The sequence below is a fragment of the Sebastes fasciatus genome, chromosome 4 (assembly GCF_043250625.1).
Source record: "Sebastes fasciatus isolate fSebFas1 chromosome 4, fSebFas1.pri, whole genome shotgun sequence".
NCBI classification, from domain to species: Eukaryota; Metazoa; Chordata; class Actinopteri; order Perciformes; family Sebastidae; genus Sebastes; species Sebastes fasciatus.
Window position 1 is genome coordinate 22,716,359 of NC_133798.1, and position 18,941 is coordinate 22,735,299.

Sequence of the window (18,941 nt, forward strand, 5' to 3'; positions counted from 1 at the left end):
ATTTCCAGAATACCATCATTTTACATGCTGCTTCGTTTCCGAAGTCACTCATCTTGTCTGCTATTCGCGCACCGCACTCCTGTCTCTTTCTCTCCTCCTCTTCCTCCTGCTCTGTACCTGTAGACCGTCAGCGCGCCGCGCCCCCCAGCCCCTCCCTGCTTGATGGAATGATCCTTGTCTGTTATCACCTGATTGGTCGCACGGATGTCATTTACACAACGTCAGTCACAGTCAGTGCATGGAGTGCCCGTGGCACGGAGAAGATCATCCTATCATTCTGCCTTGAATTCATTAAAGAAAAAAAAACGGCCCTCGGACGGGAGCCGGCTCTTATCGCTCACTTAAAAGAGCCGGCTCAATGAACCGGCTCGTTCGCGACGACACATCACTAGCACACATGGGGCATATAAAACATGCAAAAGTCGCCTATGAATAGTGTTTTCTTCTTTGTTTTTTTAGGTCAAAGTTTTCCCCTTTAACCTAAAAAAACGTAATCTGTAAACTATTATAAATCTAATTCCTAGCTGAACTAATGTTAGCTATAAACTGCCGTTAGCTAGCTAAATCTTTAACGTTAACAGTTCAGTGAATCCTGAAATCGGTGGCGTAGGGATTTAAGATATCTAATACATCTGACGTGACATTGGACAGCCATTATATATTTTTATACTTATATATAACTCAAACTATAACTACCTAAATATTCCGGGTTCTAAACTGTAATTGTGCTACTATATATGTTATCCTAGTTATTGCCATAGACATTTTTAGTAGGCTAACGTTACCTAACCCTATCTAATGTTAGTTGTGGCAGGTGTCTCAGGTGTTTTGGTTCGTCAGGTGTTATCGAAACCGGAACTTCCCTGTTTTTAACCAGGAGGCTAAAAACAGACAACAACACCTTTCAAACTTAGACAGACACTCAATTCCATTAACATGTTTTGGTGTATAATGTATGGTGTGTGATGGTTTGTTAAGGTTATTCACTGTAAATCGTCTATCTTTTTATTTCTTATTATTTTTATTGTGTTATAAAGTGATTACAAAACAAGTGAAGACATATGCAGGGACATATATAAAAAAGACCAAAATATAGTATACAGAGAAAGACAAATAACAAAGTACAAAAACAAAACTAAACTAAACTAAAACAACACAAGGGGATAAAAACAGGTTGAAGAATGTGTGTGTGTGTGTGTGTGTGTGTGTGTGTGTGTGTATGTGTGTGTGATGTGGATAATGGGTGTGTTTGGCATTGAATGAGGATAGATGGTCATATAGGACATATATCTACTCTTAAACACATACAGACATCCTTTCTTTTATGTGTAGAGCAAATAGGGGGAACAAAAAACAAAACAAAAAGAAAATAAATTAGTAAAATATATATAAATAAAACAGTATATACACATATATATTAATAATATGAATAATAATAGTCTATCTTTTTATGACCTGGGTTGCTCTCTCTCTCTTTTGTCTTCTTATAGGATCATTTACTAAATGCTGACCGCAGAGTCCTCCACGCTTCATTGTCCAGTGCTTCACATTGAGCGAACTGGTCCTGCGAGTTTATTTCTGGTCTGCTGTGTCACACAGAGCTGCATATCGATCCTCCAGCATACCTGCTGCACGGACACACTGCGTCTTTGGAGAGATACTCCTGACTGATTGTTGTTTTTTTCCTCACTTCCAGTGAAAAGTCCTGCCTGGGGGAAACAAGCCATGCGGTCCGTCACCGCAATCCTGATCTTTCTCCACTGTGTCGGATTGATTGGATGTAAACCCTCATCTTCCTGTCCGAGCGGACAGTTTCTGCTGAAGAACCAGTGTGTCCTCTGCCATCCCACCTGCTCTGAGTGCGACGGGCATGAGCTGTTTGAATGCACTACCTGTGGAGTTGGTGAGTAAAAATGTACACCTGTAAATAGACTTTTAACGTAGCTATAAAATCATCTGTATGTGTTTTTGTATTTGTGTCTATAGGACCCCCTCGAAAATGAGATGCTACATCTCAAGGGGCTATCCTTTCAATAAATTCAAATTGCTTGCCACTGGCCGATATAATCTGTTTTTTTTTGTGGTTTTTTTGGGCTCCACAGATGCCTGATTTAAAAACAAAGCCATGTCACAGACTCATTAATCCAGCTGAAAGGGAGGTGGAGTTTTTTTCCCCCCCCAAGCTGCACTATTTAATGGTTACCAAAGCAAAGTTGTTTAAAGGCTTTTTGAATTAGAGGAGGAGCATTCAGCTCTGGTTTACCATTTACTCTTCTTGTTAAACAGTCAGATTGTCTGTAGGTTATTTTTTCTGTCACAGGGGGCACCTTTGAAATAGGTAAGAAATGAAGGTGTGATCATTTTTCTCCTGAGCTTTCACAGTGTAATCTGATCATGTTAGAATGGGGCCTTTGTTAATCAGAGGGAAAGGAAAAAATATCCCCTCCGGCTAGAAGTATTACTGTTGCAGTTCACTGGGCTTAACCTGCAAAATCTACAAGCCTCTCTTTCTCTTTCCCTCACACACTTACCTTTCTTTCAATATATGCATTTTGACATTGCTACATTAATGCATTTCAGTTTGTAACTGCATTTCAATGTACATCGCTGTTATATCATATTTCTTGTGTAAACTTTCATATACAGTAGTTAGCATGTGATCCCAGTGTGTATATTTGTGTGATGTTCTTTCTGAGCAAACATCGAAAGCCAAAAGCCTCTACCCCTTTCCTCATGCTCTGTTGTTTGTTGTCATATAGAAGTCACATTTCTCTGTGCGTGCTGAGGTTGAGTCTCCGGGAGGTGGAAGGGTTAGAAAGGCAGCAGCAGCCTGTGGCCCCTCTCCTCCCTGTCTCACACATCTTCTGTGCAGCACTGAGCAGCTGAGACAATGCTGTAACTCAGCAGCTTCCAGGGATGCCTCAGGTGCCACAGCTACGCTAGTGGCAGGTGGCAGCGTATTAATCACTAGGGCCAACAGAAGACACTGTCTCTGCCCACAGCTCTGATCTCTCCTCTGCCTCTGATTGCCCTTGTTTACATTAGTTGGAGCATCATCAGTCATGCAGTGATCTCAGACTGTGATCTGTTATTTGCAGGCCTCAAGTCAACATCCTGGCGTTTTATCGCATGATTGTCCATAGTTAACCGCGATTAATTGCATATTAATCACACATTTTTTATCTTTTCAAAATGTATTTTAAAGGGGAAATTTGTCAAGTATTTAATACTCTTATCAACATGGGAGTGGGCAAATATGCTTGCTCTACGCAAATGTATATATTTATGACTGGAAATCAATTAACAACACAAAACAATGTCAAATATTGTCCAGAAACCCTCACAGGTACTGCATTTAGCATAAAAAATATGCTCAAATCATACCATGGAAAACTCAAGCCCAACAGGCAACAACAGCTGTCAATGTGCTGACTTGACTATGACTTGCCCCAAAACTGCATGTTTTTGTTCACATATCTTGAGGCCATGCCAGTTATTCCTCGCCAAAATTTAGCGTTAGTTTGGAGTGTTATTTAGCCTCCTTCGCGACAAGCTCGTATGACATCCTACCAAAAGATTCCTTAGGTTTTCTAGTTTCATATGATACCAGTATCTTAACTCTAACTTCAAAACTGAGCCTGCTACAACCTAAAAATTGCAAGTTGCGTTAAAGAAATGCGCGGCTTTAAAACACATTTGCGTTAATGTATTATTATCATGTTAACTTTGACACCCTATTAATAACGTTAAGTTGACGGAACCAGAACTGGCAGTGTGTCAGTGTGCTGACTTGACCATGACTTGCCCAAAACTGCATGTGATTATCATAAAGTGGGCATGTCTGTAAAGGGGAGACTCGTGGGTACCCAGAGAACCCATTTTCATTCACATATCTTGAGGTCAGAGGCCAAGGGACCCCTTTGACAATGGCCATGCCAGTTTTTAAGTTTGGAGCTTTATTTAACATCCTTCACAACAAGCTAGTATGACACAGTTGGTACCAATGGATTCCTTAGGTTTTCTAGTTTCATATAATGTTAGTATCTTCACTCTAACTTTGAAACTGCTACCCTCTACAACCTAAAAATTGCAAGTTGCATTAAAACAAATTTGCGTTAATGCGTTATCGCATTAACTCTGACAGCCCTAGTTTGAATCCTCAGCTTCCCCTTAATTGCCACTGATTCAGTCATTAAGCCACATTATATGATCTCTCTCCTTTCAATCAAACAGTTTTGATTTCTGCAATATGTGTTAATGCTGTAATTTGCTGAAGGCACACAGTTGGCAGCATGTCCTTTCATCTTTCATTCATCCCATGTAATTGTCGGGCCCATTTGGCTCTACCTCTGTATTTATGATGAGAAGCTCATTGATTTTAACTTTCAGAAGAGTCCAAATTTTTGGAAAGGGCGTTTCTTGGCAGTAGTTCCATATGGCTAATGGCATCTTCATTAGAAGAGAAAATAGAGTAGGCTTTGTATTAACAAGTCCCCTGTGTTCTCCTCCTCCTCCTCCTCAGATGAAGATGGACAGGAACGTTTCCTCCACCAAGGTCGCTGTCGGACACACTGCCCCCGGGGACTCTATCCTGACAGGGGTCACTATGCCTGTCTGCCCTGCATAGCCAATTGTGAACTCTGCACAGATGGCAACATATGTGCCAAATGTCGGGAACACTACAAACTCCAGAATGGGGTCTGCCAAACGGCATCCTGTGACATAGGTAAATGTAAAGCAGAGTTTTTGAGTTGGCTGAAGCTCAAGCGGAAGACATTCAGTCTCATTATGCTGGGTGTGTGTGTTTCAGGGCAGGTGCAGGACCCGGATACAGGAGAGTGCATTGACTGTGAGATGGGCTGCAAAACATGTTCCACAGGTAAGTCACACATGTATGCTGCATCAGGATAACAACACCAAACTGTTCCCTCCCTAATGTAAGGTGGATCGGCTATGTATTTTAAAACCGTGGTTGTAATGGTGGTGCACAATGCAGGTTGCTTTTCCCTATGAATTCTAATTAATCACCTTTTCTCACTTTTACACAGAGGATGCTGAGATCTGCAACAGCTGTGTGGAAGGTTACTTTCTGTGAGTTTTTTTTCTCTCTTTATAATTATCTTTTAATAAGTGGACTTTTCTGTCTTTCCATATTTTCTGCTATAATATCAAATGCATTCTCAGGTATTATTTTAGATAGCTAATATTTATTATTAAAGATTATTTTTTATTATTTTTACTGTTACAGATTGTATGATGCATGATTTAAAAAATGTCCAAAAATAGTAAAAGAAAAAAAAAAGAAGAAAAAAAAAAAAAGAAAGTCCACCGCAATCCAGTGACCCAATTTGACATATTTAAATTAAATCCAAAGATATTCAGGTTTACAATCATGGAATACTAAGAAAATCAGCAAGTATTCAAATTTAGAAACTATTTTTTTGTTATTGACTGGTAATTTCAGCACTATTTAATAGAGTAAAATAAGTCTTTATTGTCTTTTTGACATAGAAATGACATCATTTTGCATGGTGCCATGATTTATTCATACATTCTTTCAGTGGATTTAAATCACGAACATTAAATATGCTGCTAAGAGATAATTAACCTCAAAATGACCTTGGAATTGTTTTTATTTGCATTGCCTTTGCCATGCTACATAAAGAGTTGGGTAAATCAATATAGCACTTTGTGGGTTGATATACCATAAACCTTTCCATAAATTCTGTTATTCTTCACACCATAAGAAACTACATTTCACCTGTATATCTGTTTACACCAAATTATCCCTTGGACGCTCCGTGTAACAGGTTACAGAGGTAAAACAGACCTTCAATTGTGTACTTCTCCCCCGAGTGTAGGCCTCCTGGTATTATGTGAGTCAGGTTACCTTCCATTCCAGGTCGTACACTGTTACCTGAGCCTTGGTTTGAGCACAGAAGAGTGGTCTGCTTCACAGAGATACTTAACAGAGTGTGTTTTTATGTTATGTGTGTGAAGGAGAGGAGAGGAGAGAAAAAGACAGCTTGGTATAAGTGGAAAGCATAGCCAGTATCAGGTGTGATTATATAGGGCGCACCATCTTGACTTCACTGACTGCTCGGGTGAATCACAGCGGAGGGTTGAAGAAAAATCCACCGCTTCACTGCACTCGCCTCCTCTTACTGCCGTTGCATAGGTTCAGTGAGATACTCAGTCTTCTTCTGTGAATCTACTTGTGTAACTTTTACTTTAACAGTAATGATTTTGGAGATTTAGAACAACCGTTTGTCTCTGTAATTTCTGTGGCTGCAGTACTAATTACATCTGCCTTGTGAGGCTAACACCAACGGTAGAAACCCAATAGAGCATGGGGGGATCATAAAGTGCAAGAAGAGCCTTGCTGTGATAGATTGTGACATTTTCAGCACTTAAAGAAACTCCACTACTGAGGTTTTTGGTTGTTCTTCTTGTTCTTTTTCTTTCGGCTGCTTCCGTTAGGGGTCGCCACAACGGATCATCTGTTTCCATGTAGTTGGTAACCCTATTGTAAGTGCAGCGAAACCAAGAAATTGCTGTGATTCACTCTCAATATGGTTTTGACCGTTTATTTACTTTAAGCTTTCTTAACTTTAGGGACTACCTACAACATATTTTCCCCTTTTCCTTACTAATTCAAGAAGTAAAAGCACTAAACAAAAGTTCCTTTGGAAATGCTGATGTGCTCTCCTGGAATGGGTAGTCCAATATTTGCACAGAGGGATTCTTAAACATCCCGCAGATTCTTAAGTAGTGAACTGTTTCCAGGCCAGAGACAGGGCCTAGTCTGCACCAGCTGCTATTGTAATTGAGTTGATGGATGCAGTGTGGCGCCTCCAGCTGTTCCTTCTCAAACAACTACCGCATCTTAGCACCAAATCCATGGCAACGCCGCAGGAAGTGCATCTTGGGCGGTCAGTGGTCAGATTCTCTCATGTAGGGAGGTGGCAGCAGAGCATGTTGTACTATAAAAGTTAGTGGCTTATTATTGTTGTTTAGCTGGTTTAATTTAGTCTGTGAAGTAGGAGTCATTCTAGCTTTAATATTTTATGTGTGACATCTTTGCAACTCAATATCTTAGCTCCTTTAGGCTAGATTTTTTTTTTTAGGACAGCCGTCTCATGTTTAATAGCTCAGTTAAGCCCCGAAGGACTGATAGGACAGGTTAATGATAGAAATCTCCCCATGCCTCTGGGCTACAAATAAAACACCAATTAACTTTCTGCCTTAAGAAGAGAATAGAAGCATGATAAGCTTGAAGAAAAGCAGCCTACATTATGTTTTGGTCTCTGTTTGCCGTCCTTACTGTTGTTTGACCGAGTGCACCTTTTGGCCGAGGACTGTATTGAAGTCAACAATACAGCTGCAGGAGTGCTGTGGACTGACACGGTGCATGATTTCCTCTTGCATGTGGTGTGTTTTGTCTTGTCTCTGGTTTCAGTTCATTTATCCTCAGACTCATCCGTGAGGGCAAAGCCTGCCTGCAGCAACATCATCCTTCATTCACTATAAAGCTTTGAAAATGCCATTAAATCAAAATAGTTTTCATCAGGTCTTTGATATTTCAATAGCTTTGTTCTGCATGTTTGCTTTACGAAGAAGAGCCTCCTTTTGTTTAATAGCTGTGACGGCCAGTTTAAGTCCATTTATTGACCGATTTCACACACACACACACACACACACACACACACACACACACACACATAGTAAAAGCCTAGTTTTAGACAGATGGTTTGTTAATTGTTATGGATTATCAGTAAATATGATGAATGGTATTTGATTTTAGTTTTGAATTAACCTTTTCCTTTACAGTTTCAGACACCAGTGTCGCAGGCATTGCCCCCAGAGCACCTATGAGGACTCAGGCAGGGGTGTGTGTCTGTCCTGTCCTGCACCATGCACAGACTGCAGGAGTAATACACGCTGCCTTGCCTGCCAGCCTGGTTACTTCCTCAATGGTACCGCTAGCAAAGAATTATAATTTCTGTGTATATTTTGTTTACTACCTGCATACTAAAGAATTCAGATGACCCTTTTGTCCTACACCACAGTACTAGTAGAGCTTGGGTTTAATATACTCTTAAATCATTGTGTATGTGAGAGTGATCAATCATTCTTGTTAAAGACAAAGGATGGCACTCTTCAGTCCTCATTTGGATTGCAAATCATGTCCGTGTCAGCAAATCTGTAACATGAGATATGCAAATGTATGGTTCATGCAAACAAGGAATTAGGATTGTGTTGTTAGGTTGTGTTCTCTATGGGCATCTAAAAACGTAAAAGCTTTCAGATTGTAAGTAATGTAAAAAAAAAGAAGGTTAGTAAGCAGACAAGCACATTATCAACGTGATTTTATTATGTACAGGTACATATTTCATGGGCATGTCGTTTTTTCAATCAATGCTTTACAATGAGTATCTGTCACAGAAGCTCAGCTTATTTGCTCTTCTTCAGCCACAAGGCGCATTTTAAAAAAGATCTAGGTCATTGTTTTGTGAATTTGGAGAGAGAGATCCTGGAAGGGCAGACAGAAGAGAAGGATTAAAATGAAGAGCGGATCTTTTCAGAGACCACATCAGAGCCACTTTGCTAGTTTTTTTATGCTATGTAAAGGATAATGTGCAGCGAGTGGGTCATTGTTGCGAAATAAACCCTGACAGGGCGATGGACCCTGATGTGAAGCGGGCATCGCCCTGAAGGGGTTTATTTCAAAACAATGACCGCTCGCTGTACATTATCCCGGTTATTACACGGCTACTTACTTAAGAAATCAATAATTTGAGATCAGAGCTGTGTCCATAGCAATGGTCTGTTATGCATAGCAATGGTCTGCTATAAAGAAATAACAGACCGTAGAAAGCCATAATTGACCAATCAGAATCTTGTATTCAACAAAGCCATTTAACAGATGTACTAATTCTAAACATTGTGTAAAGCAAATTTATCTTTTGCACTCCTGAACCTGAACATTTTCAGTAACATATAGGACTGTTGATGATTAAAATGTTTAGCTGCGATTAATTGCATGATTGTCCATATTTAATCGCAATTAATCACAAGTTAATCACACATTTTTTATCTGTTGAAAATGTACCTTAAAGGGAGATTTGTCAAGTATTTAATACTCTAATTATCAACATGGGAGTGGGCAAATATGCTTGTTTTATGCAAATGTGTCTATATATTTATGACTGGAAATCAATTAACAACTCAAAACAATGACATAGTATGACATGGTTGGTATCAATGGATTCCTTAGATTTTTCTAGTTTCATATGATGCCATACAGTATGTATCTTCAACCTAGCTTTAAAATGGAGCCCGCTACAACCTAAAGATCGCAAATTGCGTTAATGCGTTAAAGAAACTGGTGCCGTTAAAATGAATTTACGTTAACTCATTATTATCGCGTTAACTTAAACAGCCCTAGTAATAGATAGTGATCAGGCGTTTCTGCATAAGATAGCCAGGCTCTCTGTGAAACTTCCCTCAATAAATACAGGTTAAAATAGTGGAATGGTAAATAATATATTATCTGATGTATTGTCTCTACTGTGTTTTTCAAGACCACTATTTTGCTGATACAGATAAAGTGCTGTACTACAAAATAGTGTCACTTCCTCTCTGTCCTTCTCTGCCCTGTCAGGAGGTGATTGTATTAAACAGTGCCCGCCGCAAACCTTCAGTGACTCCAGTGGGTGGCTCTGCCAGTCTTGCCACAGCTCCTGCCAGACGTGCCATGGACCTCGGTCAACCGACTGTGACCTGTGTCTTGGTGGGAACCCTCATCTGCATGGGCAGTGCCCTCTGGTTAACTGCCCATTGGGACAGTACTTTGACGGTAAGAGGGACAACCATAATAAGGCCTAACTTAATGTTTGTGATCTTTCTCAAAAGGCAACTGTTTTTGACTTATCAGAGACAAAAGACAAGGTGAAAGCAAAGTGGTTAAGTTACAGAATGACACATGAGTATTAGGTGACAGTGGAGTCACAGATAATACTGAATAACATGATACTTGACTGGTTGATTCCCTGATGGAAATAATTGCTTTTCTCCTATGGGAGGTCAGAGCAGAGGTCAGCACAGTGTCCCAGGAATTCGGAGGGATTCAGTGTCTTGCTCAAGGACATGTTACAATGGTAGATGCTTGCCGCTGAGATGGGGGGCTTGAACCCTGCTGAAGGACCTCTAGGTTGAAGGACGCTCTCCAACTCAATGTCACCCTGCCGCAAATGTACTGCGTCCTACACCTTTCATTCAAGAGCCATTTTAGTGGAGGTATTTCAAAAGGCTTCTCTGCCTCAAGCACAGGGCTCTTCAACTGCTTCCCCTTTGGTGTCTGTTGCAACAGCATAGAGTATAACACTCCATTGTTATCAACCATACAGGGTAATCATGCTGATCATTTACATTTCTGCCTCATTGGTTTGATTATTTACATGTGGATCAGTCAGTCTGGCATTCATTGTCAGGAGCACTTCTCATTTAGCCAATATTTTTCTAAACTAGCAAGTAAAAATATATTTTTTTTAATCATATCATTTAGTAACCTCAGAACAATGTTGCATTACATGTATAACTGAGTTTTATGTTTGTAATCAGTGCCTGAAATGGTCTGGTTCTCACCGGTACTGAGTACAGGCACTTCAGATTTTTTGTCCACATGAGTACTCTTACTTCTTATTGCGTACCGCCACCTCTGGAGTAGGTACGCACGCACCATTTTAAAAGACCGTAACTGTGTTTACAAGCACAACGTGTGAATAAACGCTTCAGGTCGTTATATTTGTGAACTATTTGATTTGTATAAATAGCTACATTAAAAGTTTTATTATTAACTATATACCTTCATGGACAAGCTGTGGAAATGTATGTTATATGGAATGAAATGCATAAAAAAATACATTGCAAGTGGGATATATTACCAAGATATGCATATAGATATACATATACCCAAGACATGTGCAATGATCTTGTCATGAAGCTGCTGAATTAGGGTACTGGCACCTTTTTTGGTCCAATTCAGGCACTGTTTGTAATGAAGATTATTTTTAAAAGCTTGATTATGCCTTACATGCAATCCTTATACCCTGTATATAGTTTTAGCCATATACAGGGTACAAGAATTGCATTAAACAACATTAAACAATTTTCACACACTAATCTTCATATTTAACTTATGTAACAGTGGTGTAAGAGATGTTAGACTCCTACAATAGCAGGTAACATGTTGCAGGTTTATGTCCATCATTTGTGCCTAAGCAACACCATACTTACAGCTTCTTATGCCTCCATCTGGTGGTAAAGGTGGGTAAAGCAGACAATTCTGAAGTTTCTGTGCCCAAGTGCTCAGGTCAACAGGACACTCTCTCTGTGGTCTGTCAAATGTGAGATGTGGTTACTCTGTGTATTGTTTTTATTTTAGGCAAATATAGCGAATGCCACGCATGTGATGCATCCTGTAAGACCTGCTTTGGCCCACAAGCACTGGATTGTTCTTCTTGTTTTAAAGGTACAAATACTCACTGTCTTTGGTCATGACAGTAAATTGAAACATTATCCCAGTTCTTCTTGTAAATTGTGTGTGTGTGTGCATTTGTGTGTCACAGGATATTTCTTGGGTCAGGACAGTTCTTGTGTAGTACAGTGTCCATCTGGCTCCTATGCAAACTCTGCCACTCAGCTGTGTGAGGACTGCTCGCCAAACTGTGAGGCCTGTGTGGACACCAGTGATAACTGCATCAGCTGCTCCAAAGGCAGCTATAAACTTTTTCTCCACCAGGGGAAGTGCTTTTCAAATTGCCCAGAGTAAGCAGTCAGATCATTTTAGTAATGATGGTGTGTTTTTATTTACTGCATTTTGCCTTAACAAATCTCCTGACTAATTTCAGAGGTTCCTTTGAGACAGCAGAGGGGTCATGTGAAGCCTGCGATAGCTCATGTTTGTCATGTGATGGGATCAAGTCCCAGTGTCTGTCCTGTGCTGATGGCCACTATTTGGAGAGTGGTATGTGTAGACTCACCTGTTCACTGCGGACATACCCTGCAGACGATGGTACCTGCAGACGCTGTTCTCCCCACTGTGACGTTTGCTCTGATGACAGGACGTGTTTCAGTAAGTTATCAGCTGTGTGGGCGGCTAAGCTTTAAGAGCAAAAATATTCCAAGTGGATGATATTTTAAAATGAATTGTAAGACATTGTATCACATACTGAAATCTGTTGTGACAACTCCTCCTCAATATCATTTCAGAATGCAGTTTCCTTTACCTGATGCTGAACGGTGTGTGTAAGGCTAGTTGTCCCATGGGCTACTATGAGGACATGGAGGAGGGCCGCTGTGGTCAGTGCCATCCGACCTGTGGCAGCTGTTCAGGGTCCCTGGCAGATGACTGTGAGACTTGCTCGACGTTTAGCCCCAAACTCTATAAGGGTGCATGCTCCAAGGACTGCCCCAATGGTACCTACTATGAAACCGAAGCTATGGAATGTCAAGGTGAGCCTCTCGATACCAAGATGTGACTTGATTTGATTTTTAAGCAGTGCTAAATATGCAGGGTAACATAGATTTCTGACTGTAGCTGGCACTGCCCTTTTAAATTGTTATTCAGGTTTTATTGTTTATGCACAGGGGCATCACACCTATTGGGTTGTCTGTCCGTCTGTCTGTACCTACATATGGCTGAATGTCTGATTTTGGAGGTCAAAGGTCACTCTGACCTCACAAAACACGTTTTTGGCCATAACATCAATGCAAATACTAGTTATGATAATTTCACACAAATAGGATGAAGTGATAACATTTATGACAGACATGGATTGAAACTGCAACTTGACTGATTGGTGGAGTCATTCAACAACGAGGCAGTAATAATATATATTATTATTATTATGATTATTATGATTATTATTAATAACAATAATAATATGAATAATATTAATACTAATACATATTATTCATAATACAATAATATTTAATAATATAATGATTTGACACAAAAATGGTCCTCTAGAGTCCGAGAGTATTCAACAAAGATATTAAGGTATAAATATAAAAGGAGTGTACCCTGAGATATTGCTAGCCAGTTTTGTGGAGTGGAAATGCAACATAACGAGAATATTGTGCTCTAACTGGTTGATCAGATAAATCACAGGAAACCTTTGTAAAGATATACAACTGTATGAATGTTTGCTTATGCTTATGTAGAACGTACTTAATCTACAGTACCTATAACACACTCTGCCATGTATTATTTGTAAGGGCTAATCTGGCTAATTAAAATGCAAACAGTATTTATTTAAGTTGATAATCATATCCGCTATAACATAGTGTTAATCACACCCTCTTTTGTAAATACAGTGATGTGACGTTCAACTGACGCAATTAGATTTGTTTGACTATTTGCAGAGTGCCACCAGACTTGTATGAGTTGTTCCGGCTCAGACGCAAACCAGTGCACCCAGTGCGAGAGGGGACTTGTGCTGGATCCAAACACATTGTTGTGTGGCGTGACAGGTGACACAGACTGCCCAACAAGGACCTACCTACACGACGACCAGTTCACCTGCATGGGTTGCCACCGGCACTGTTACTCCTGTGAAGGGCCGGGCAACGATGAATGCCAGACCTGTGCCGTCCCCAAATACCTCCACAGTGAGCATTTTCCACCAATGTTCAACTGCACACTGAAGAGGTTCAGGGTGTAAAATAAACCAAAGTGCATTCATTGTGCAACCATGTAATAAAGCAAAACCACATATCTCCAAACTATCAGCTCTTCAAGGACTTGAAGATTGATGGAATTTGAGCTCGAGTCATAATACAGTAGATTTCTGTAATGACTCTTTGAAGCTGATGCCCTCGGTACACCTTGAAACCTGGCTGCTACATAACGATGGCTCTATTGAGAATATTTCACAATTTCAGCCTCGCTTAAACAGCTGCAGGTAATTGATCAACAGTTAACAACAGCTGATTGATTGATGATGATTGATGATGGAAAACATACACGTAAGGCTATATTTCATTTAAATGTGTTTGCATACATGGAGAATTGCATTTTAATAAATAGTAGCACTTAAAAGTTTGATTCTTTAGAGCCTTCAAAATGTTTTTTTTAGGAATAACTATTGATATTGAAGTGTAAGCACTGAGAGGAGGCCAGTTCTGGTTCCGTCAACTTAACGTTATTAATAGAGGTGTCACAGTTAACATGATAATAATACATTAATGCAAATTTGTTTTAAAGCTGCGCATTTCTTTAACGCAACTTGCAATTTGTAGGTTGTAGCAGGCTCAGTTTTGAAGCTAGAGTTAAGATACTGGTATCATATGAAACTAGAAAACCTAAAGAATATTTTTGTACCACGTCATACGAGCTTGTTGCGAAGGAGGCTAAATAACACTCCAAACTAACGCTAAATTTTGGCAAGGAATAACTGGCATGGCCTCAAGATATGTGAACGAAAACATGCAGTTTTAGGGCAAGTCATAGGCAAGTCAGCACACTTGCCATGTTATGATTTGAGCATATTTTTTATGCTAAATGCAGTACCTGTGAGGGTTTCTGGACAATATGTGTCATTGTTTGGTGTTGTTAATTGATTTTCAATAACAAATATATACAGTATATGTATACATGTGCATAACACAAGCATATTTTCCCACTCCCATGTTGATAAGAGTATTAAATACTTGACAAATCTCCATTTAAGGTACATTTTGAACAGATAAAAATGTACGCTTAATTTGTAATTAACTATGGATTCAATATTTTAATGATTGACAACCCTAGTTATTAGCTAACATTATTACAAAAATTGATCTGTGAATGGATTCAGATTCGTAGAAGATAAGAGCCGTGATTCTTATGTGAATCAATTTTCCCCTAAACCTTTTAGTTGGTACCAAACTATCCAGATGAACAGGACAGAAGAAAAAGAAGTAAGAAAGGGTGCATGAGTTTGTACTAATAAACTGGGAATGGAACTTTTTGTCTGTGTGCTTTTTTCCAGACAGCACCTGTGTGAGTGAGTGTCCGGCTGGTACATACGACACAAAGCAGGATGCTGACGGAACAGAGCTGGGACTCTGTTTGCCTTGTGACCACGCCTGTTCCTCCTGCACCGGAGCATCGCCTAAAGATTGTCTCACATGCTCGTCAGGACACCTGCGTCTCCTTGAACTCTGTGTCACCCATTGTCCAACAGGGTACAAAGCTGGAGGATCAATCATTGTCTTGAAAATATTTACTTTGTGATGAAACCCAACTTCTGTCAATGGTCTGTTGACTTTCTCCCCACCCTTTATTTACTGATCCAAAAAACAAAGAGCATGTCTGCCAACCAAGCCAGTATGTTCCATTTCTATGTAATTTCTTCAGCAGAAAACTGAAAACTTTTATTCTCAATTCCACAGATTTTTTTTATAAATCCTAAATTATGTGTCTGACTTGTTAATGTTGATAACTCCATGCATTTCTTCAGGTATTACAGAGAGGGCTCCCACTGTGAGAGATGTGACCAGTCCTGTGAGCGGTGTACAGGACCAGGACCTGAGTCCTGCAGGGCCTGTCCACCTCCTCTTCTGGAGCTGCACGGCACCAAGCTGTGCGTTGAGCGCTGCCCACACCGCTTCTATCAGCTTAATGACTTCTGCAAACAGTGCCACACCAGTTGTCAGACCTGCACAGGTACAGATGATGGAGCTATGCGTGCAACTCTTCAATAATCCTATCTCAATCATTTTGTCTCATTCTCGTACACCTATGGTCAATATTCTTCCAGTGTGTCAATATTGGACATTCACTTTTACGTGAGTTCTCAGATCTTGGGTATGTATATGTGTTTGCAGATGCCTCGCCTCAGGGATGTGTGACGTGCGACTGGGGCAGCACTTTAAAGGACAAAGTCTGCTATCCGCGTTGTGAGGAGGGGCGATACTTTTCAGAAAAGGTGTGTTCTTATCTACGAGCCATATACCATATTGCTTTAAGTATTATTCATGACGTTGAAAGGCAAAAGGTCGGTGCTTCCCTCTTATTTTCATCTAACACACAGTGAAAAGCAGTCCCATTAATTTCTCCCTCAATCAGTGCAGTATTTCATTAAATGTGATGCTGCTGATGCCCCTTGTATGCATTTTAAATTCATAATTAAGTAAATAATGACATTTTACATATTTTCTCAATCAGCGTCTTACTATAGGTCTGCCAAAGTGTTTGTTGTTTGACATAAGAAATATCTGTAAATGTGTTTTTTTTCCTGGGCTCTTTGTACAGGTTTAGATTCAAGTGGAAAAATTTAATGTTACGTACTACCGTGCACCAATCAGGATGTGGTGTTGTTTGCATGGGTTGCCAGGCAACTGTAATCACATCAAACCACAACTACACAGTTGATAAAGCAAATCTGCTTTTATCAGGATAGAGTTTTAGATGCTTAGAGGAAAACTTTGCTATTTTCCCATGTTTTTGTGTCTCTACTCTCTTTTCTTTTTGAAATTGGTCCAGTCTTGAGGGAGAAAGCTGCAGCCGCTAAACAAGCTGTAATTTAATCATTTGGGGCAACCTGGTACCGTCAGTTTACGTCCACTAAAAGTGCTTGTTAATATAAGTTATAAGTTATTATAAGTGTCTGACAAAATCATGGAAAGGACCCTACAGAAAATTTTTATGTTTTTTTTTACCTTTCGCTTCCTGTTTGTTATGGTGTCATGTGACTTGTTGCCTGAAGTGGAAACGTGAGTGGAGAGAGGAGTGCTACGGGACACCGGTGTTGTCAGAGTTTGTTGTGTTGGAGTACAGAAAAGCATAGCTTAGGGTTATGTAAAATATTTCAATGTCATGGCTGTAGAGTCCTTTCCATAATGTTGTCAGACACTTAAAATAACAATCTGAGCCTATCAGTGGCAAAAACAAGCACTTTTAATGGATGTAAACTGACGGTACCAGGTTGCAGTGCTCTCCCGCAACAAATTTCAAAAAGTGTTCCCCATCAGTCTCTTATAAAAACATGGCAAAATACGGTCCGGGTTGAAAAATACTGAAATTATCATTTAATCAAAAATTAACTAATGATATTTTCCTTTACCTTTGATTGTTGCTCAGTTAATAATGAACATTTAATGCTATAAAGAAATCCGGAAGATTCGAAAAAATATATATATATTTTACCTTATGGAGCATCTTTCTACAACAAGCAACCCAAAGTGCAGACAGATACTTCAACTCAGAACAACAACATATGTCAATAAAAGGCACATCTGTACAAATAGGTTTTCACATTCTGCTCCAAACAGTCCACATTGCTGACTAGGGCTATGTATTGGCAAGAATCTGGCATACGATATGTATCATGATGCATGGGTTACGATTCAATATATTGTTATACATTGCAATTTTTTTTTAATCTACTTTTAGGAAAACTGTCATAGTATAAAGAACACACCACCATATGCATAAAATCTGAGTAAAAAAGTTTACCTTATTAATGCAATAATGGGATCTGCATTTGCATTTATCACAGTCCTTCTAACACCAAAATCATAGCACTACTTTGAGAGGACAAATCTCTTTGCAAATGAAATAAAGTATTGACTGAGTTAATCTTTGCATGTAAACTATTAATTGAAAGTCAATACCGTGTTTGTGTTGAGAATCCATATAGAATCGCAAAACATAATATCGCGATATTCAGTTTTTTCCTGATTCGATTTTTCAATTCAACGTTTTTCTTTTATGTATCCAGTACAATAATTTGTGAAACTGTACTAATTCAGGAAACCTGTGAGCCATGTGACAGCTCGTGTAGGCATTGCACCGGCCCCAGACCTGACCAGTGTCTGACTTGTCACCGGGACTCTGCTCTTCATGCTGTGGAGAATCGCTGTGCACGCTGCTGTCAGGCTGGGGGGAACGACACTAATTGCTGTGTTTGTGACCGCCGCTCAGGTAGAGACCCTGCATATCATAAGAAAACATATCATTGTTTGCAATGTGACCATCTACTAAAGGCAGTTTTTTGTTCTAGCTCTGTGTGTGGAGGCCCCCCAACCCAAGTTAGGAGACGACCAGGACCTGAATATGTCGTCTAGATCTCTGAAGCACACCTCGGCTGGCTTGCCTATCGCCCTGCTGCTAGCACTGGGGTTGGCTCTGGCTGTGTTCGCCTTGGTCAAGGCCCATGCTAGGAAGAGGCTTTGCTGGGGTCAAAGCTATGAGAGACTGAGTGGCATCGCCAGCATCAACATGCCCCACGGTGTTCCCGAGCCAGACAGCGGAGACGAGGTGGATGTGGTGTACACCAGTAGAGGTGGATCAGTATATCGACGCTACAGTTTTATCCATGAGCAGGACACAGATGCAGACCAGGATGTGGATGAGAGCACTTGTCTCAATCATGCTTAGGTACATCCATACCCGAGCTTACAATATCTGAGGACAGCTCACAACATCAAGACTGACAGGTAAAATTCAAAATAGTTTAGTTAATTTTTAGAAGACAATGAAGTGGTATTTTCCTTCGGTATGTTGCTTTTTGATTTCTGGTGTTTATTCAACTCCACAAAGTGCCTGTACCTGTATAATGAACATTCTTAGACGAGGCATTTGTGAGTAAATAGTGAAAAAAAAACATATGTTTATTATGGATGTATGACTTTTTGGGTTTTTTTTACTTAAAGAGATATTTGTTAAACAGTGAAATGATCATGTGTAATAATTGAAATCTGCATGAGTTGTTGTAAATAGAAATTTAAATGAAATAAAACTGGCTTCATTACGATGGCTGTACTGAGAATATTTGCAGGCTTCATTTCAACGTAGGTTATGCCAATATCATATGTACCATACATGATTAGAACTCTAACAATACTTGGTTCAAACAAGTCTTAAAACGAACAGTACTTTGTTTAAACAAGTC

General features: G+C 39.8%; 1 protein-coding gene across 1 annotated transcript; it reads left to right on the forward strand.

Moving 5' to 3' along the window:
• Window positions 1-1,460: 1,460 nt before the first annotated feature.
• LOC141766239 (proprotein convertase subtilisin/kexin type 5) lies at window positions 1,461-18,813 on the forward strand. The gene is made up of 16 exons (XM_074632902.1): window positions 1,461-1,903; window positions 4,523-4,726; window positions 4,811-4,879; window positions 5,049-5,091; window positions 7,831-7,976; window positions 9,665-9,859; window positions 11,447-11,533; window positions 11,631-11,829; window positions 11,913-12,136; window positions 12,274-12,516; window positions 13,429-13,674; window positions 15,036-15,231; window positions 15,507-15,712; window positions 15,874-15,974; window positions 17,800-17,971; window positions 18,051-18,813. The coding sequence occupies exons 1-16, from the start codon at window positions 1,726-1,728 to the stop codon at window positions 18,425-18,427; spliced, it is 2,886 nt and encodes a 961-aa protein (XP_074489003.1). The 5' UTR covers window positions 1,461-1,725; the 3' UTR covers window positions 18,428-18,813.
• The last annotated feature ends 128 nt before the right edge of the window (window positions 18,814-18,941 follow it).